General features: G+C 38.5%; 2 protein-coding genes across 4 annotated transcripts; both read left to right on the top strand.

The window, feature by feature from the left end:
- Positions 1-73: 73 nt before the first annotated feature.
- On the top strand, positions 74-13,062 carry LOC122651560 (katanin p60 ATPase-containing subunit A1). The gene is made up of 7 exons (XM_043844992.1): positions 74-303; positions 807-1,293; positions 4,427-4,621; positions 4,825-5,069; positions 5,471-5,629; positions 5,808-5,895; positions 12,662-13,062. Exons 1-7 carry the CDS (start codon positions 185-187, stop codon positions 12,941-12,943), a joined length of 1,575 nt encoding a protein of 524 aa, XP_043700927.1. The 5' UTR covers positions 74-184; the 3' UTR covers positions 12,944-13,062.
- A 2,229-nt stretch (positions 13,063-15,291) lies between these two features.
- LOC122651565 lies at positions 15,292-17,243 on the top strand. 3 transcript variants are annotated; one of them, XM_043844997.1, is made up of 6 exons: positions 15,292-15,479; positions 15,605-15,748; positions 15,833-15,931; positions 16,163-16,285; positions 16,647-16,799; positions 17,009-17,243. In XM_043844997.1, exons 1-6 carry the CDS (start codon positions 15,359-15,361, stop codon positions 17,092-17,094), a joined length of 726 nt encoding a protein of 241 aa, XP_043700932.1. In that variant the 5' UTR covers positions 15,292-15,358; the 3' UTR covers positions 17,095-17,243. The 3 variants fall into 3 exon arrangements, with proteins under 3 accessions (XP_043700932.1, XP_043700934.1, XP_043700933.1); XM_043844999.1 differs by having other exon boundaries at positions 16,647-16,745; XM_043844998.1 differs by having other exon boundaries at positions 15,292-15,476; positions 15,602-15,748.
- Positions 17,244-17,522: the final 279 nt, after the last annotated feature.

Here is a 17,522-nt window from a genome sequence, read left to right on the forward strand (position 1 = left end):
CCAGAAACCAATGCGAACGTGCGTAGTAGCATATAGAACCTAGAAGTAATCATTCATCGGAACCAGCGAAAGAACCAGTGGAACACACAAAACTTTGAAGAGCTGCTTTTTTGCATAGAATTTCATAAATTCAAAATCCTGGATATCGATCCTCGCAGCTTTTCGAAAACCCTAGAGTTTGAGGATGGTGGGGACTCTTGCAGGCTTGCAAGAGCATGTCAAATTGGCCAAGGACTACGCCCTTGAAGGCCTCTATGACACTGCGATCATATTCTTCGATGGCGCCATTGCTCAGATTAACAAGTATTTCCCCTTTCTCTCTCTCTCTCTCTCTCCCCGGCTATAATCCCTGGCCTTTGTTACTGACATTGCTCTCGAATTTATGTTTCTTGTCACGAAAAATTTAGAATTTTGGATTTTTCCTGATTTGTGAATGCAAAGATTCTTCTTTTCCGAGAAATGAATCCTGTGCTATGTAGCTCTTTCAGTTCGGAAGAATTTTCCTGATTTGTGAATGCGAAGTTTTTTCAGTTCGGAGAAGACTTTTTAAAGCGGATTTGTTTATTTATTTGGTCTTAATGTTGATACATTGTCCTAAATCCATGGAATTTCATAGTGGAATTGGTAATTGCTCAAGTAATTTGAAAGGTCGTGTTCCTGCGGTTTGTTGGCGTATTGGTAGGTTTTTGATTAACTATTGCTGGTTTTAATCTCACTTTTCAAATGAAAGTATGAAATTGTAACCTATATGACAGTTATGGCTGTTATTAAGTTCTCAACTTCTTCTGGCTTTACACTCTTTACAGGCATTTGAGCACACTTGACGATCCTTTAATCCGAGCGAAATGGATGAATGTGAAGAAAAGTCTATCCGAGGAAATAGACGTTGTAAAACTGTTGGATGCAGAGAGAAGGGCCTTCAAGGAGGTTCCGGGAACCAGACGCTCTTCCTCACCTCCTATTAATGCCAAGTCTTCGTTTGTTTTCCAACCGCTAGATGAATTCCCTACTTCTTCAGGTGCTCCAATGGATGATCCTGATATTTGGAGACCTCCAACCCGAGACCCAGCAAGCAGGAGGCCTACGAGAGCTGGCCAAGTGGGTATGCGGAAGTCACCTCAAGATGCTACTTGGGCTCGTGGTGCTTCGACAAAAGCAGGTACAAGTAGCCGTGGAGCAAAGACTGGTTCTTCAGGTAGAACTGGCTCTGGAGTCAAAGCATCCACTGCTTCTGGACCTGGGAGAAAAGGCAATGCTTCTGGGAAATCCAACACCAGCAAGACAGAGTCAGTGGTAAGTTTATTGCTGAGTTTTTATTTTCATTTATCTATGTCTTGGGATGATAGATCTTTGTACAGCCTTAAATTTAATGTTGTTTGCGAAGACAATGGTAGTTGAGTTTCTTTCTTCCTCATCCAAAATATACTGCCTAAGGGATGAATAGTTTGTCTCCCAAAACATGAGGGTTGTACTATTATTGGGCTTAAAGTTCTCTGTTAGCAGAATTTGAGAAAGAACGATTTTCTCTTAGTATTAAATGTTTTTTTCTGGCGTATAGTGAGTTTGATTGTATCATAACCACTTGCTCAACTTGGCAGTTCCTCATGACCTTAACACTCAAATTCCACATCTATGCAATTACTCGGTTCTTAGCTTAATTAATTCAAGTCAGTCCAAAGATATTTAACTTTGTTATTGTACCATTTAGTTCTCCATATTAAGTTAACTGAATTTTATCATATATACTTACTGCTTGATTATTATGCTGTAAAATAATAATCAGAAGTACTTCTTATGTAAAAAATTCAGGTGCTGTGGAAGTGGAGGGGCTCATGAACTATGCCTAAACAAAGTACTTTTGTGAAGCCACCTCATAAAAAAGAATAATTCTTATAAAACTACAAATTGTCCACCCCTACCCATCCTATTGTTTTATGCACTCAAAGCCTCAAATCATGGTTCAAGAACTTGGTTTCGGTACTGGTTTCACCCAGCCAAAAAACCGAGTTAGGCCGAGATCTCGGCGAGTAGGTGCCTTTTTTTTTTTTAAATTCGAAGGCTGGTTTTGGTGGGTTTTAGACCTAATTTGGGCCTGAAACTTGGTACTTAGCCTATTTTAGGCCCATTTAAACACAATGACACTATCAGATTTTGCAACAACAAAGTCCAAATAAGAGTTTCACTTCGGACCCTAGGTTGGCAAGCGACGACGTACTAAAATACCCTACTCTACACATAATTTAGTAATTGAAAGCAATCAAAGCATTCAATTAATGTAAAACAACTTAAATAATAATTAGAAATGTAAAGTAGGGTATTTTACATCAATCTTAACATGTATGATATACCTCTATCCTTCCAAGCCATGTTTCTGAAGCCAATAAGGCTCAGACTGTGCCACATAGGATTCCCATGTCATAGTGATGCTGAAGAAATGCGTGTAGTCTACCACACAAGTCATGTAAGTGTTGTCATCTGCTATTCAAAGGTACCCTATCCTTGGGTATAGAAGAGGCAGTTGCAGTGGGAATAATGAGATCGATCCACTACTACTGCATCAGGCATGTATGGCTGGGTTGGTTCTGTGAATAGGTCGTCAACAAACCCTGACCCTGTGCTCTGAGTGTCGAAGTCATGGCCATAGTGTACTGACTGCGGCTGCTCATAGCCACTATATTTGGAACCGGTGCTCTCCTGGCCATAATCATAGTCATACTGCGGCTGCCCATAACCACTATATTTTTGGAAAAAAAAATAGATTTGGGGAAAAAATGGTTTACCTTCAAAATTTGTTCAAATTTGAGAATTGTAACAAATCTTGCAAGTAGGATGCTAATTGACATTTCCGGCAAGTTTTCCGTCGAAACAAGGTGGCAAAAGCTAAAAAACTAGTGGTGGGTGGTTTCCCTGTCGAGTTTTTGTCGAGATTTCGACTGTCTTGGTCGAGATATTCCCCAACGTGGGTTTGGTCCACATCTTGGTCGAACCGAGATCTTTACTTAAAACTCGGCTTAAAACTCAAACCGAGATCTCGCCGAGTTCTTGAACCATGCCTCAAATGAGAGGCAAAAGTCCAAGTCACCCAGAAGTAGTGATGCGTTGAGACTTCACCACCAAGGAGTGCTGCTGTTTCACCACAGTTGCTACCAACTTCACAATGAAGGAGACAATAAACTAAATAATCAAAATCATAGGGCATGTGTTCCCTTGTTTGTATTTATAAAATTAGAAGCTGTGTTACAAGAATTGCAAGTCTTGGTTTCTAAGTAACTTACAAAATATTAACTCTAGAAAAGGAAAGAAGCAAAAAAAAAAAAGTTGCTAAATTACAAAAAGGAAAGAAGCAAAAAATAGACATCAGAAACTAAAGTAGGCTCTTTAAAGAATATTCCAGCCATATATCCTCACAACAGGGCCCATACATATCTTCTAGAAACCAAACCAGGCCCAAACCAAGGTCCACGCATGGTCTAAACCAGAACCAGAATTGTAAGACAAGTTACGGGGTTCTGGCCCGCTCTCTTCTTCTTGAATTGAACTGCATCAAGTGGTGATTGGAATCTCATTTGACGGTAGGGAAGGTAAAGAAATAATGAAAGGATATAATGGATCAAATTAAATGCAGAGAGATGGAATGAGTGTGTTTGATTTACTGGGGATTTAAAGTCCAAAGTCCTTGGACTAAGCTGTTTTGTTGAAGATGCTGAAGGGAGGAACCTTTCATGAGAAGCAGTGTGATGTCATTATCTAGAATCGAATATGAAGAGATAGTAAAGACTAAAGAGGGAAAAAAATTTAGTATGCCACATGATCAGAGAATTTAGAGTTGCTACCAATTTAAATATTTGATTCAGTGGTCACGGGTTCGAGTCTGGAAACAGCTTCTCTGCGAAAGCAGGGGTAAGGCTGCGTACATTATGACTCTCCCCAGACCCCGCAGTGGCGGAAACCTTGTGCACTGGGTACGCCCTTTTTATTGTAGGTGTAGTCCACATGGTTTAGATTGTATTTGTGACATTCATTTTGTATTTCAAAAAAAAAAAAAGAAGAAAAAGAATAAGACTATAGCATCTTAGTTGTCTTTGGATTTTTTAAAGAAAAATCATTACTTCACAAAACTAAAATACAGATTTTAGGTAGAACAGTACTTTTATTTTGGCATTAGTACATCCATTTACTTGTTTGCTGATGAGCTGGCCAAGGTGGTCTAATAGGAAAGTTCTGTCATCATGATGTGTTATTTTGAATATTTCTTTCAGATAGATGCAATTAAATGCTTAAGATGGTTTCTTGGAATATCTTATACCAACTATGCTATAACTGTATTAAGATGGTTTGTTGCGTTTAGCTTGCCAATTGGATTAAAAAAAATCCTATATTCAGGACATCTGTTTTCTGGTTACTGATTTGCATGTGCAATTATTAGAATGGAGATGCTGAAGATGGAAAATCAAGAAGGGAATATGAAGGACCTGATCCAGATTTGGCCGCAATGCTTGAAAGGGATGTGTTGGAGACGAGCCCGGGAGTTAGATGGGATGATGTGGCAGGACTGAATGAAGCCAAAAGACTTTTGGAAGAAGCTGTTGTCCTTCCGCTGTGGATGCCTGAGTATTTCCAGGTATACATATTCTTTGGAAGCCTCTTGACGTTATTTAGTGATTTCAGCCAGTATTCCTATCTACTAAGTGCCAAGTGAGTTGGGGAAACATTTTGTGTGCTTGTTTACGTAGTAATTTTCTCAAGGATATAAGGGGGCTCAAACTGACTATATATATATATATATAAATATCCATACTGATACTAACTACGTCTAACTCGCAGGGAATTAGGAGGCCATGGAAAGGTGTTCTTATGTTTGGCCCACCTGGTACCGGGAAGACCCTTTTGGCCAAGGCAGTTGCTACAGAATGCGGAACAACATTTTTCAATGTTTCTTCTGCTACCTTAGCTTCGAAGTGGCGTGGTGAGAGTGAACGCATGGTTCGGTGCTTGTTTGATCTTGCAAGAGCTTATGCTCCAAGTACAATTTTCATTGATGAGATTGATTCTCTTTGCAATTCTCGGGGGTATGTTATTGTTATTATTATTACTATTATTATATTATATTATGTCATATTTTACTTTTAACCTTTTCTGCTGAATCTGAATTATATTTCTGTTTTGTACTACCTGTTTTTGAGAGGTTGCAAAACCTCTTTGAGTTATTTTCTATTGCATGAGCCTCTAGGAGAAAGATACTTTCTTATGCATACATATGTGGGCATACCCTAGAGTTCTAGATCTTTGGACTTTGAAGTTAAAGATTGATACATTTTTTGTTCTTATCAAGAGAAGTATCTTAATGTATGCTTTGGTTTCTTATGAATGTGCTCTCTTGACATCTTTGGGTAGATATGCTTCCAAATTTTGATTTTTGATGTCAAAATCCATGGAAATTAATAATGAAATAATGCATTGATTCTTTCAGGGCTTCAGGAGAGCATGAATCATCCAGAAGGGTGAAGTCAGAACTTCTAGTACAAGTAGATGGTGTTAGTAACAGCTCCACTGGTGAAGATGGTAACCGCAAAATAGTGATGGTCTTAGCAGCTACCAACTTTCCGTGGGATATTGACGAGGCTCTTAGGTTGGGCATCATTTCAACTCTTCTGAAGATTTAAATCTTCAAGTCACCATTGAATTCTAATTCTAATTTCTATTACATGTCTCAATGCGCATAAAACCAGTAGCTTATCATCCTTGATCAATTTTTGTTTTATATGTTAAGTGTTTCTGAGATTTGATGTTTACATGATGTAATGCAGGAGGAGGCTGGAAAAGCGAATATATATTCCTCTTCCAAATTTTGAGAGTCGTAAGGAGCTTATAAAGATTAACCTTAAAACTGTTGAGGTAAAAGTTACTTTTTCTAGCCGCTTTGTTTTGTCTCTTTATGTCTTGATCTGTCAGCATTTGTCTATGCATCACTTCAAACTTTTGTTATTTTTCTTTGATATCTTCTGTTTTGAATTTATATCAATGGGTCATGCCCACATCCATCACCTGTTGTGTCCTTTTCTCCTATATTCCCAACTCAACAGAATCTAATGGAATCCTAGGGCACCTAATATTTTAGGTTTGGATCCGAAGGCACCTAATAGAGGGAGGGCCTTGGTACAACGGTAAGGTTGCTCCTTTGTGACCAAGTGGTCACGGGTTCCGTGTCTGGAAACAGCCTCTCCGTGAAAGCAAGGGTAAGGCTGCGTACATTATGACCCTCCCCAGAACCCACAGTGGCGGGGGAGCCTCGTGCACTGGGTATGCCCTTTTTTTATTGTCAGGGAAAACCAGGATCACTGGGCAGAGATTGAACCAGAAACTGGAATATTTTAGGTAACTCAAGATGAAGCAATTTAATGTGGCTGTAATCCAGGTCGAAGGGCACCATGAAACTGTAGGTTAAGCTCTCAAAATTTGGATCCAATCCAATGGCTGGATTAGGAGTTATGACACTGACCAGAAAATAGAAACTTTCCCTTAACAGATTTAGAAACCGGTAAAATTAGCAATAGATCTCAGAAATCAGAACTAACCAAAATATAGAAACTGAAATTGGAAGCTCTGCAGCAAAGGTCAACAATTTAGTAACACCGAACAGAATTAGAAACTCAGGATTTAGGGGTTGATTCAAGAGATTGAGAGCAGCTGTGAAGCTTTTCTACAGTCTCTTTTGAACAGCATACACAGGTCACTTGGAGAAGAAGATCAGAGACTTAAATGTAACTAGAAATTTAAAACAGATCATATGGGAAGTATGCAACAGTACTGGACACAAGAGATCGATCAAATCGATGGAAGAAACAAGGGCATAATCAACCAACAGTGCAGTGATAATAAAAAATATAAACAAAAGAGAAGATGGTAGAGAAGAAGAGGGAATAAGAAGGATATGTAGGTATCTCACCTACCGTGGAGAAGGTATCCCACCTATCTCCACTAGGATATCTCATCCAGGTTGTCTCACAACAATTGAATCACTCTGCAAACCAGCATAAAGCCATTCTTTCGTTCTTCAAAATCATGCCCCTTGTCCAGCCCCCTTCTCTTTATTAAATAATAGAGCAATTATTACAAAATTTGAAACTTCAAAATAGAAACTACTCCTATTCTAAGACCACTCTTCTAGAAATATTACAGAAACTAGTAATAAAAAGGAAACAAGTTCATAGCCATCTAATAAAATCTAACCTCGTATCTCTTTAAAACAAAAAATAGAAACTATGAAAACAGCCTTCAACTGAATCTTTCCATATCCACCAAGAAGCTTCTAGCAGTATCCGGCATCTAATCTTCACAGAAGGGTCCAAACGCAGCTTCTAGACACCAAACTAGGGCCCACACAAGCTAGCACTAGGCCTGGTCAGAACCAGAACCAGGTCCAGAAGGACCAGAACTGTAGGGATTAGCTGAACCCTGGTTTTGACTCTGGTCTTTTTCTTCATGCTTCGAGCTACATCAGAATCAATCTCTTATTTCTAAGAATACCTCCTTTGCATTTATACCGAAAAAAAAAAAAAGAATGCCTACTTGGCTGCTTTAGAGATGGGAGGGGGAGAATCCATATCTAAGATCGGTTTACCAGGGAAGCCATATCCTGATATGCTTCTGGTCCTGTGACAGAGATGTTTTCATTCTGCCACCACTATTAAATTATTAATGTTAATTGCTACAGTAGTTTTAGAAATAGCACTTTTAATAATGCAAGAGTCGACCTCGAACCAGGGAGAAACCAGTGAGAGATCGATTGCAGCCAGGATCAACACAATAAGAAGAACAAATTGAATATAACTGAAATTTTTTTTTTGGTCTGTTTACATATGAAAGAAGAACATTAAAAAAAAAGGATAAGAAGAAGGGGATATAGATAGATGAAAGGGAGATAGGGATAGGAGGGGGTAGGCTATCTCAGCCTTGGGTCTCTCACCCTAATGTAGTTCTAGATAGGGTAAAGCCCTACTAGAAGCCAATTAAACCAGGACCAATAACAAGGAACTAAAGGGTTGTTGGTTCTGCAGTTTTAGGTCAAATATAGGGCTTAGGTTAGGATAATGGAAGGGGGGCTTAGGGGGGTATGGCTAGGCAGGTTTATAGGACTCTAATAATGTAGGTATTATAGAGTTTTAAGTGTTTTGAAAATTCTGTAAAACTGGGCAGTAAGTCAGGATCGACTATGGGTTTTGGGGAAATTAATGAAGGATGAGGGGATTAGGGTTTTGATGGACAAATATGGCTGAGCAGCAAGATCTAGAGTTTAATGGAATTCAAGCAAAAATAAAGGGGGATCAATTGGGGGGAAGGATTAGAGGATTAGAAGAAGAAATTGGGTGTCAAACTTACCGGAGATTCCACTGGCAGCAGCTTGAATAGATGTGAAGGATAGAACCACCTTCGAATTGAAGAAGATCCTCCCAGCCGTCACAGCGTAAGGAGTCAATCGGATTCCACCAGTCCCTCGGATTCCACCAGTCCCTTTCCACCTTGATATCCACAAGGATGCACACTCACAAGGAGCAACACTCAGCAGAGCAGGGCACCAGCAATGGCAGCAAACAAAAGCTTTTCATTAATCAAAATCGTATCCAAGGCTTTGCCCCCTTACAACCTTATATAAAAGACTCTAAAATAGACTTCTACTCTAAAAAGGAAAGGCCTAACCCAATTCTTAACCTATTAGGTAACTTAAACTGACTAGGAAACTAAAATACTAAAAGAAATAGACTCAAAACATGGTTGGACTTATAGAGTCCTAATCCAGCCCAACTTACATCACATGACCACTTAAGTTGTCACATGACCACTTAACCAAGTCACATGATCACTTAAATTGAACCAATTTGAACCGGTTCAATTAAAAAAACATAAAAATAGATTAAGTATTGGGCTAATCCCGTATGCAACCTATATACCTCTAGTTTAGGCTCATTAAAGTGGCTTATTACATAGAAAACACTTGGGATTAAAGGCCCAACATATATATATATATATATATATATATATATATATATATATATATATATATATATCCCAACCCTAGACTTATTTCTAAAGAAATATAAGCCCATTTCACTGATGAATCTGCATCAACTCTCCCCAACTTGAAAAAATTCATCCTCGAATTTTGCACTGATGAGGGGGAAACAACATATGAGTAGCAGCTTCAACCATTCCCAAACAAAATTTTGGTGATGTAGGAACATTAGGGATGAAGTCTTCAAGGCGTGGAGCTTTCTCTTCGAAGAACCATGGTGGCATAACAAACTCTATGTGTTCGATCTCTGAATCACCCGTGAATGCCCTATCCATAGAGTCTTTAGTGTTAATAACCTTCTTAGACACTAGCTCCACCCCTTCATCTTTTATTGTATCAGCCTTATCTACATTGGTTTCTTTGACATAGACCACTTCAGTAGGATCTTCTACATGTTGCTTTTCCATCTTTGAAGCTATAGGAGTGGTCTCTTTCTTTTCATCACAATTCACTGCCACTTCAGATTTATTTTCAACTTCCTTTGGCAATGAAAATATGTATTCTCTATACCTGTCTGTGCCTTCTCTGTAACCTCTGAGTCTATCCCTGTGATCTCTGGCAGGGGTGACTCTTTGTTCTCCCAATCGTTGCAACCTATCTAGGATGGCTTCATTTGCAGCCCTTTGTTTAGCAGCAAATTTCTGGAACAATTCCAACATAGCAGCCATAGGATTTGCTGATGGATTTACTACTTGATTACCATGCGGATTCATGGCTCTGATACCAAATAATGTAGTTCTAGATAGGGTAAAGCCCTACTAGAAGCCAATTAAACCAGGACCAATAACAAGGAACTAAGGGGTTGTTGGTTCTGCAGTTTTAGTAGGATAGAATTGCAGTTTTAGGTCAAATCTAGGGCTTAGGTTAGGATAATGGAAGGGGGGCTTAGGGGGTATGGTTAGGCAGGTTTATAGGACTCTAATAATGTAGGTATTATAGAGTTTTAAGTGTTTTGAAAATTCTGTAAAACTGGGCAATAAGTCAGGATCGACTATGGGTTTTGGGAAAATTAATGAAGGATGAGGGGATTAGGGTTTTGATGGACAAATATGGTTGAGCAGCAAGATCTAGAGTTTAATGGAATTAGGGTTTAATGGAATTCAAGCAAAAATAAAGGGGGATCAATTGGGGGGAAGGATTAGAGGATTAGAAGAAGAAATTGGGTGTCAAACTTACTGGAGATTCCACTGGCAACAACTTGAACAGATGTGAAGGATAGAACCACCTTCGATTGAAGAAGATTCTCCCAGCCGTCACAGCGTAAGGAGTCAATCGGATTCCACCAATCCCTTTCCACCTTGATATCCACAAGGATGCACACTCACACGGAGCAACACTCAACAGAGCAGGGCACTAGCAATGGCAGCAAGCAAAAACTTTTCACTAATCAAATTCGTATCCAAGGCTTTGCCCCCTTACAACCTTATATAAAAGACTCTAAAATAGACTTCTACTCTAAAAAGGAAAGGCCTAACCCAATCCTTAACCTATTAGGTAACTTAAACTGACTAGGAAACTAAAATACTAAAAGAAATAGACTCAAAATATGGCTGGACTTATAGAGTCTTAATTTTGCCCAACTTACATCACTTGACCACTTAAGTTGTCACATGACCACTTAACCAAGTCACATGATCACTTAAATTGAACCAATTTGAACCGGTTCAATTAAAAAAATATAAAAATAAACTAAGTATTGGGCTAATCCCTTATGCAACCTATATACCCCTAGTTTAGGCTCATTAAAGTGGCCTATTACATAGAAAACCCTTGGGATCAAAGGCCCGACATATATATATCCCAACCCTAGATTTATTTCTAAAGAAATAAGGCCATTTCGGTGATGAATCTGCATCAACTGAAACTTTTTTTTTTTTTTGTCTGGTTACATTTGAAAGAAGAACATTAAAAAAAAAGGATAAGAAGAAGGGGATATAGATAGATGAAGGGGAGATAGGGATAGGAGGGGGTAGGCTATCTCAGCCGTGGGTCTCTCACCCATAGCTATCTCAGCTATTGAAAACAAGTCTTTTCAGACCAAACACTTGCAACCAAACAATAGAAATTCTATTAATCAAGTCTGAATTCAAGTACAACTGATGCGGCCTATTTATAGTTTGGCCTAAGCTTCACAAAATAGAAAGTCTCAAAAATAGAAACCAAACGAAAATAGAAACTAAATCTAACTGAAAGGAAAAAAAGGACTGAAATAGAAACTTAAGAAAATGGAGACTTCTAAATAAAAGCTAAGCCTACTTTCTAAATCTGAAATTAGAAACTAGTACTAACTTGCTAAAACTGAATTTAGAAACCATCTAATCTCCTATTACAACCAAACTGGAAAATAGAAACAAGGTAAACTAACATAGCTAAAACAAAAATAGGAACAAAGCTATCCATATGTGCCCCCAAATCACTGTTCACACGAACAGTTTCTTTTTTTTTTTTTTTTCTAATTTCTGTATTGGTCTCTTATCTTCTTCTGCTTCTCTCTGGGCTGGGGCTGCCTTAGGTGATGCTCTATTGAACCAACAAAAACTTGCCACATCATCAGACCAGGCTGTCTCTCACAGCAGTCGAATCTCACAACCTTGCTGGGCCGGTTTTGGGGGCTTGTTCTTGGGGGTACATATGGACTTGTGAACTATATCATTTAAGCTCTTCGGAAGGTTTAGTTTAGCAGTTCTGAGGTCCTAGTTGCTGGTGTGGACCCAAATTTCTATGAAAAGATCTAAATTTAATTTCATTATGTTGCTTGATAAAAAGAGGGCGGACCTTAGCACAACAATAAGGTTGCTCCATTGTGACCTTGAGGTCACGGGTTTGAGTCGGGAAACAGACTCTCCGCAGAGCGGGGTAAGGCTGCGTACATTATGACCCTCCTCAGACCCCGCAGTGGTGGGAGCCTCGTTCACTGGGTACGCCCTTTTTATGTTGCTCGATAAAAATGTGAATTCAGAAGTTCAATATGACGATACATAAATAAAATGACTTGCAACAATTTGCGCAGTATGACAATAACATCACACAACTTTATGTACAAATAATCAATGACAATATTTCTTTAGTGCATACTCATCGTGCTAGATGATAAAGCCTAAGCTCAAGGGTCTATCTAATTTGCAAAATTATAGAGCAAGGAGCAAAAAGGGCTGTTTTGTTTGCTTGGACATAGCAACCTGTGCACATCATGTATTTCATAGAAGTGGCGTGCGTGCATGTCACCTGAGACCCACGCCTTAATAGCTCTGCATTAATTTGAACAGAGTTGAATATTTGGATTCACTTTCTACCTAGATCTTTGCAAGCTTTACTGAATCATGAGCTACACTCAGTGCAGCAAAGGATTCATTTTTTGTGCTCTGCTATCCATTCTAGTGTTGGGAGCACAATTTAGAGGGTTGGGAATATCTTCCATTTCAAGACCAATGGATAATTTAATCTGACCGGTCCATAAAATTCCAAAACTGTTCTTTCTCATGCCATACTGCTAATCTTTTGTTACTGCAGCCATCACAGATTCCATTAAAAAAAAAGAAGAGACTATTAGTTGTACTATGTTCTTATACGAACACTCATCTCTCCTATCAGGTGGCTCCTGATGTAAACATTGATGAAGTGGCCCGTCGAACAGAAGGATACAGTGGAGATGATCTCACAAATGTTTGCCGCGATGCTTCTTTGAATGGCATGAGGCGTAAGATAGCAGGTAAGACTCGTGATGAGATCAAGAACATGGCAAAGGATGATATCTCAAAGGACCCAATTGCCATGTGTGACTTTGAAGAAGCTATAACCAAGGTCCAAAGAAGTGTTTCTCCTGCAGATATTGAACGCCATGAGAAGTGGTTTTCAGAGTTTGGGTCAGCATAGAGTTCCAGAAATGAACACTTCGATTGGTTGTTTCTCCATTAGTCCTTCTAGCCTATCTGGTGATTGGTGATTGGTGATTGTTTGAATCTCTTTTAACTGTATTGGCTGAGTTGATTCATCTGTTGTGTTCGAGATGATAACAATTAACCCCTTTTTTTTTTTTTTTGAATTTGTAAGTCATGTAATGTTCTCTTTAATCCATGCCCTAGGACATTGGGTCTAAAAAAGTAATAGGGGAAAGTAAAATAAAGGAGGATTGAGTTTTCCTTCACCCATAGTGAGTAGACAATCTCTTCAGCCATGGGATCTGACCACATCGCGATGGTACAAAAACCATGGAGGGCAAACAAATAAAAAAACTGTATCAGAATCTTGGGGGAAAAAGCCATTCCCCCAAGAGGCATGAGAGGGAGCATTGGAGGCCAACTCCAAAACCGAACCCTAATGGTGGCTCTGTAAAACTTGAACGTTTTACCACAATACCACCTCTGTCTCAGAGGCATGAGATGGGAGCATTGTTATTTGTTCACACTTTTTTCCACCTGAAATGAAATTGGTTTACACTTTCACGTGTTACACATTAGTGGGGCCGCGGAACACCGGTCCATGGTTTAACTGTTTCAAATCAGACTCATCAGACTCATAGGTGGTCAGGTCAAAGTAGGAAACTGGAATAAAAATTAAACTTTATTTTCTTTACACTTGTTTTTTTTCTAATTTATGGGGAAGGGTGTAGAAAAACCGTAAAGCTAAAACCAGAAAAGAATCGAAATTTCATTCACACAATGTGATTCGATGAAATTGCCTAAAATCCACAATGAGTTGTGATTTGATTCACTATCAATGGACAGTATAGGGTTACAATTGCTTGTTCTCACTTGGTCACATCTCTCTCAAATCAATTGAAATATCCATATGGTCCTTGATATCTTTAGTCCCTATGGCCTTTTGGAATTAATCCACTAATTCAAACGACGAAATACAAGACATTGTACTCCCAACAAAGGGTTCTATAAATCTATTGCATTTTCTATGCGTTATTATATATTTTTTAGTTCATTTCTTAAAAAGAGAGAATTTAAATGATAAAAGCATGATTTGAGTATCGATATTGTATTGCCATATGCAATACGTATCTGTTTTACAAGTCAATGATCCCGATATCGTGCAAATACCATATCAGTGACACGGTACAGATCGAACGGAGAACCCTTTTCCATATGAAAAAACTGAAATAAAATCAAATCAATAATAGACTAAGATAAGAAACCATTTAAAGAAACCGATAGTTATCTAATTTTGATTTGACTTTGGTAGACAAACACCATATCCGGCGTCCCGTCTAATCCAAACTATCTAGAAAATCCATCAAAACTAAACCGAACCCCCCATTACTTTAGTTTTTAGCTAAAACGAACAACCAAGCAGAACAGTGCCAAGTGCCAACCTCTGCTTAACAATTATCAAGATGTGAAATGAGACCCACAAAGACTTCTGAATTGAATTCTCGTGTGACTCGTGAATTGCTTCTTTACCCTTCTCGTGGATTAAAGACTACTTGAAAACAGCTTTTCCAGTCTGAAACTGAGAAAACGAAATGTTTCAAATGTTCCTCCAAATTGAATTATAGAAAAAAGTGAAACCCATAAGAACTGGCCACACAGTAACAGGAACAACCTTCCCACCACATGGTATTTGTTGACCAAAAGATGGTTGGTCGATTCATATGGTTATAGAACCCCAGAAAATCTGCAACTCATAAGTATAGGTAGGTGAGAGTAATGGCCGATGGGTGAAACCGTGGAAGTGGATTTGTGGTACTTAGAAAAATTTTTGCTGCTACCTGGGTTTGCAGCCAAAGAAATAGAATAATTCACTTCTCCATTGGGTTCACAAATACCTTTTTAAGATTCCATTTCTTTGACTTTGAACCGGGTAACAGAAACATTTCTACAACCCGGGTCCAATTTAAACAGAACCAATCTCCATGTCCCAGTTTTCAATTTCCAAGCTTTCATTTTCAGTTTTTTCTAATTTCTCTAGAAGAGTTCCAGAGTTCAAGATTTCCATCACTCCTTGTCGTCTCCTTATCATAGGGAGACAGAACTGAAGAGACACCCATGACCCATTACAGTAACTACTGTTTATATTTCCCAGTTTATAGTTCATAAGCCACCGCCTTTACAGTTACCACCCACCAACTACTCTCTCTCTCTCTCTCTCCTCATATAAACCATTTAACTCGTCCATTAAATTGTCTCCCGCTCTCCCATGGCTCCACCTATCCACTCCACTGTCCCCACGGCTTATTTACCAACTAAGTAAAGTGGAGAATATTATAGTTCTTTCTTTACTTTTGTAGATTCATCTAATCTTAACCGTGGCTCTTCTCTAAGCACCTGCACAGTGCACCCCATGGGGAAACTCTCTTCTATGATTTCCTTTCTCTGTAACTTTACTTTCCTTTTTCTTATTCTTGTATTTTGTTTACTCTTTGGCAGTCTCAGGGCCGATTTCCCCAACCCTTTCAAGGGTAAGAAGTTCTCTCCACTTTTGAATTCCTTTTCCTCCCCAAACCCATATCTGAATTGGTTTTTCTTTTTTTTGGATTTGATATACTTTCTGATCATTGGATTGATTTTTCTGAATTGTGAATAGATGTTGGATGCCATTTGATCAGTTGTGGAGAAGGAACTTGCAAGTCTTCTAGTAATTCCTTTCTCGGCTTCGAGTGTGAGTGCAATCTTGGATGGAAGAAGATTCAGATTGGTTCTTTGTCCTTCCCCTCTTGTGTTGTTCCCAACTGTGAGTGTTTCTTTCTCTCTTTCTCCCTTTTTACACACACGAACACACAGTTCAATTTGTCTATTTCTTTTGATGGATTTGCAGGCACAGTTGACTTTGAATGTGGCAGCAATACCACTACTCCATCTCCTCCTCCTCCTCCTCCTCCAGCTTCTCTATTGCCACCATTAAATTCTTCAGACCGTAAGCTCTTTTAAGTTTTAACCCATAAACACATTTTCAGTTACTGCTTTTAGTTTTATTTTTCTGATTCATAGACAAAAATCAAGAAAAGTTAATGGGATAAAAGGGAAAACTCTTGTTACTTTAAGTATATTGATTTCAAAAGACTTAGCAAACATACACTAATTGTGGGCATTTGAGATATCTTCTATTCCTTTCACTACATAACACAAAGTAACTTCTGTTATGTAGCTTGTGCATTGACCTGGTGTGGAGATGGAACCTGCATAGCAAATGGAACTGGACACATCTGCAGTTGCCATGAAGGATCATCTAATTTGTTCAATAGGACAAACTTATCTTGTTTCAAACAATGTAAGTTTCTTCATCAATTTCATCTCTAGAACTAAACTAAATCTATTATTGAAGTGAATAAAATTGTGATACAATCCCGCACTAGAAGATCTCCTTGTCAATGCTCAAACAAAAACAGGGGAAGGAGATTGAAGGGTACAGATCATCTAATTGAGTAATATCTTTGCATGGTATAATGAAATGGAACTCAACTACTCTTATTGCCTTGCCCTTTCTTTCCCAGTAGATCATTGGCCACCCATTGAATTACTTGCTATATTTGAGAATTCAAAAAATTCTAGCATCATATGAACTTGTACTATTGTTAATACAAATGTTAATGTTTTCCTCATGAAGAACTTGCTTTTTTTTTTTGCTTTAGGCTCTTTGGGGGGAGATTGTACCAGCCTTGGATTTAATCTTCCATCTCCAAGTTCCACCTCCAGTTCTAGTTCCAGTTCACCTGTCTCGGTACAAAATGGTATGCCACCTCCAAGTCCCAGTAGTTCTGATTCAACTGACTCGACCAGAAATGGTATCCCACCTCCAAGTTTCAGTAGAACAGGGAATGGTATGCAACATATTGTAGTACTAACACAATTAACTGGAAAAGAAGCTGCTTTAAAGTCTATTGGAGACTGTAGCTTTGAACAAATGAATGAGTTGTTTTGTTTATGCTTGACTGCTACTACTCAATAAGAGTGAAGATTAATTAATTTCTTCTTTGTTTGTGGATATGTATAGGAGCAACTGGAAAACCCAATTGCTGGAGGACTCAACTTGTATTGACCATGTCATTGATCACAGCTATATCAATCTACTCCGCATAAAGGCAGCCTGATCTTTGAGAAAATTATCCGTTTTGCGTCAATGTCTTGAGAAGAGAATTTTTCAGTTTTGGGTAGGAGAGGAGAAGAGAAGAGCAGAGAATAGAACTATGTAGATCTACTAATGGCTGCAGTCAAATTTTACATTGTTATATTACATGATTTACCACTGCTTATGGTGATGTAAATGGGGAATTATCTCACTGTGATAGCAAAAAATGAATGTTTTAGGATTACATTATTATGGTTTCTCCTATTCTGTGTCTGGTAATTCTGAGAAAATAATACTGTGAAGAAATCAAGGATGAACACTTGAGACTATTTTATTAAAATTTTAACATCCAATCTCAGGCCCGGAGCTCAAATTTTATCTAAAACATGCAACTTCAGTTGGTTTAAATCTTGACTATTTGATATGGAACCAGAAGAAA

This window comes from Telopea speciosissima, chromosome 2, assembly GCF_018873765.1.
Source record: "Telopea speciosissima isolate NSW1024214 ecotype Mountain lineage chromosome 2, Tspe_v1, whole genome shotgun sequence".
NCBI lineage: Eukaryota > Viridiplantae > Streptophyta > Magnoliopsida > Proteales > Proteaceae > Telopea > Telopea speciosissima.

Coding starts and splice junctions, on each gene's coding strand:
- LOC122651565 (XM_043844997.1), top strand. CDS start 15,359: ATGGGGAAACTCTCTTCTATGATTTCCTTTCTCTGTAACTTTACTTTC. Junction 15,749..15,832: donor CTCTTGTGTTGTTCCCAACT/GTGAGTGTTTCT, acceptor ATGGATTTGCAG/GCACAGTTGACTTTGAATGT. Junction 16,800..17,008: donor AACTGACTCGACCAGAAATG/GTATCCCACCTC, acceptor GGATATGTATAG/GAGCAACTGGAAAACCCAAT.
- LOC122651560 (XM_043844992.1), top strand. CDS start 185: ATGGTGGGGACTCTTGCAGGCTTGCAAGAGCATGTCAAATTGGCCAAG. Junction 4,622..4,824: donor GGATGCCTGAGTATTTCCAG/GTATACATATTC, acceptor TCTAACTCGCAG/GGAATTAGGAGGCCATGGAA. Junction 5,896..12,661: donor TTAACCTTAAAACTGTTGAG/GTAAAAGTTACT, acceptor CTCTCCTATCAG/GTGGCTCCTGATGTAAACAT.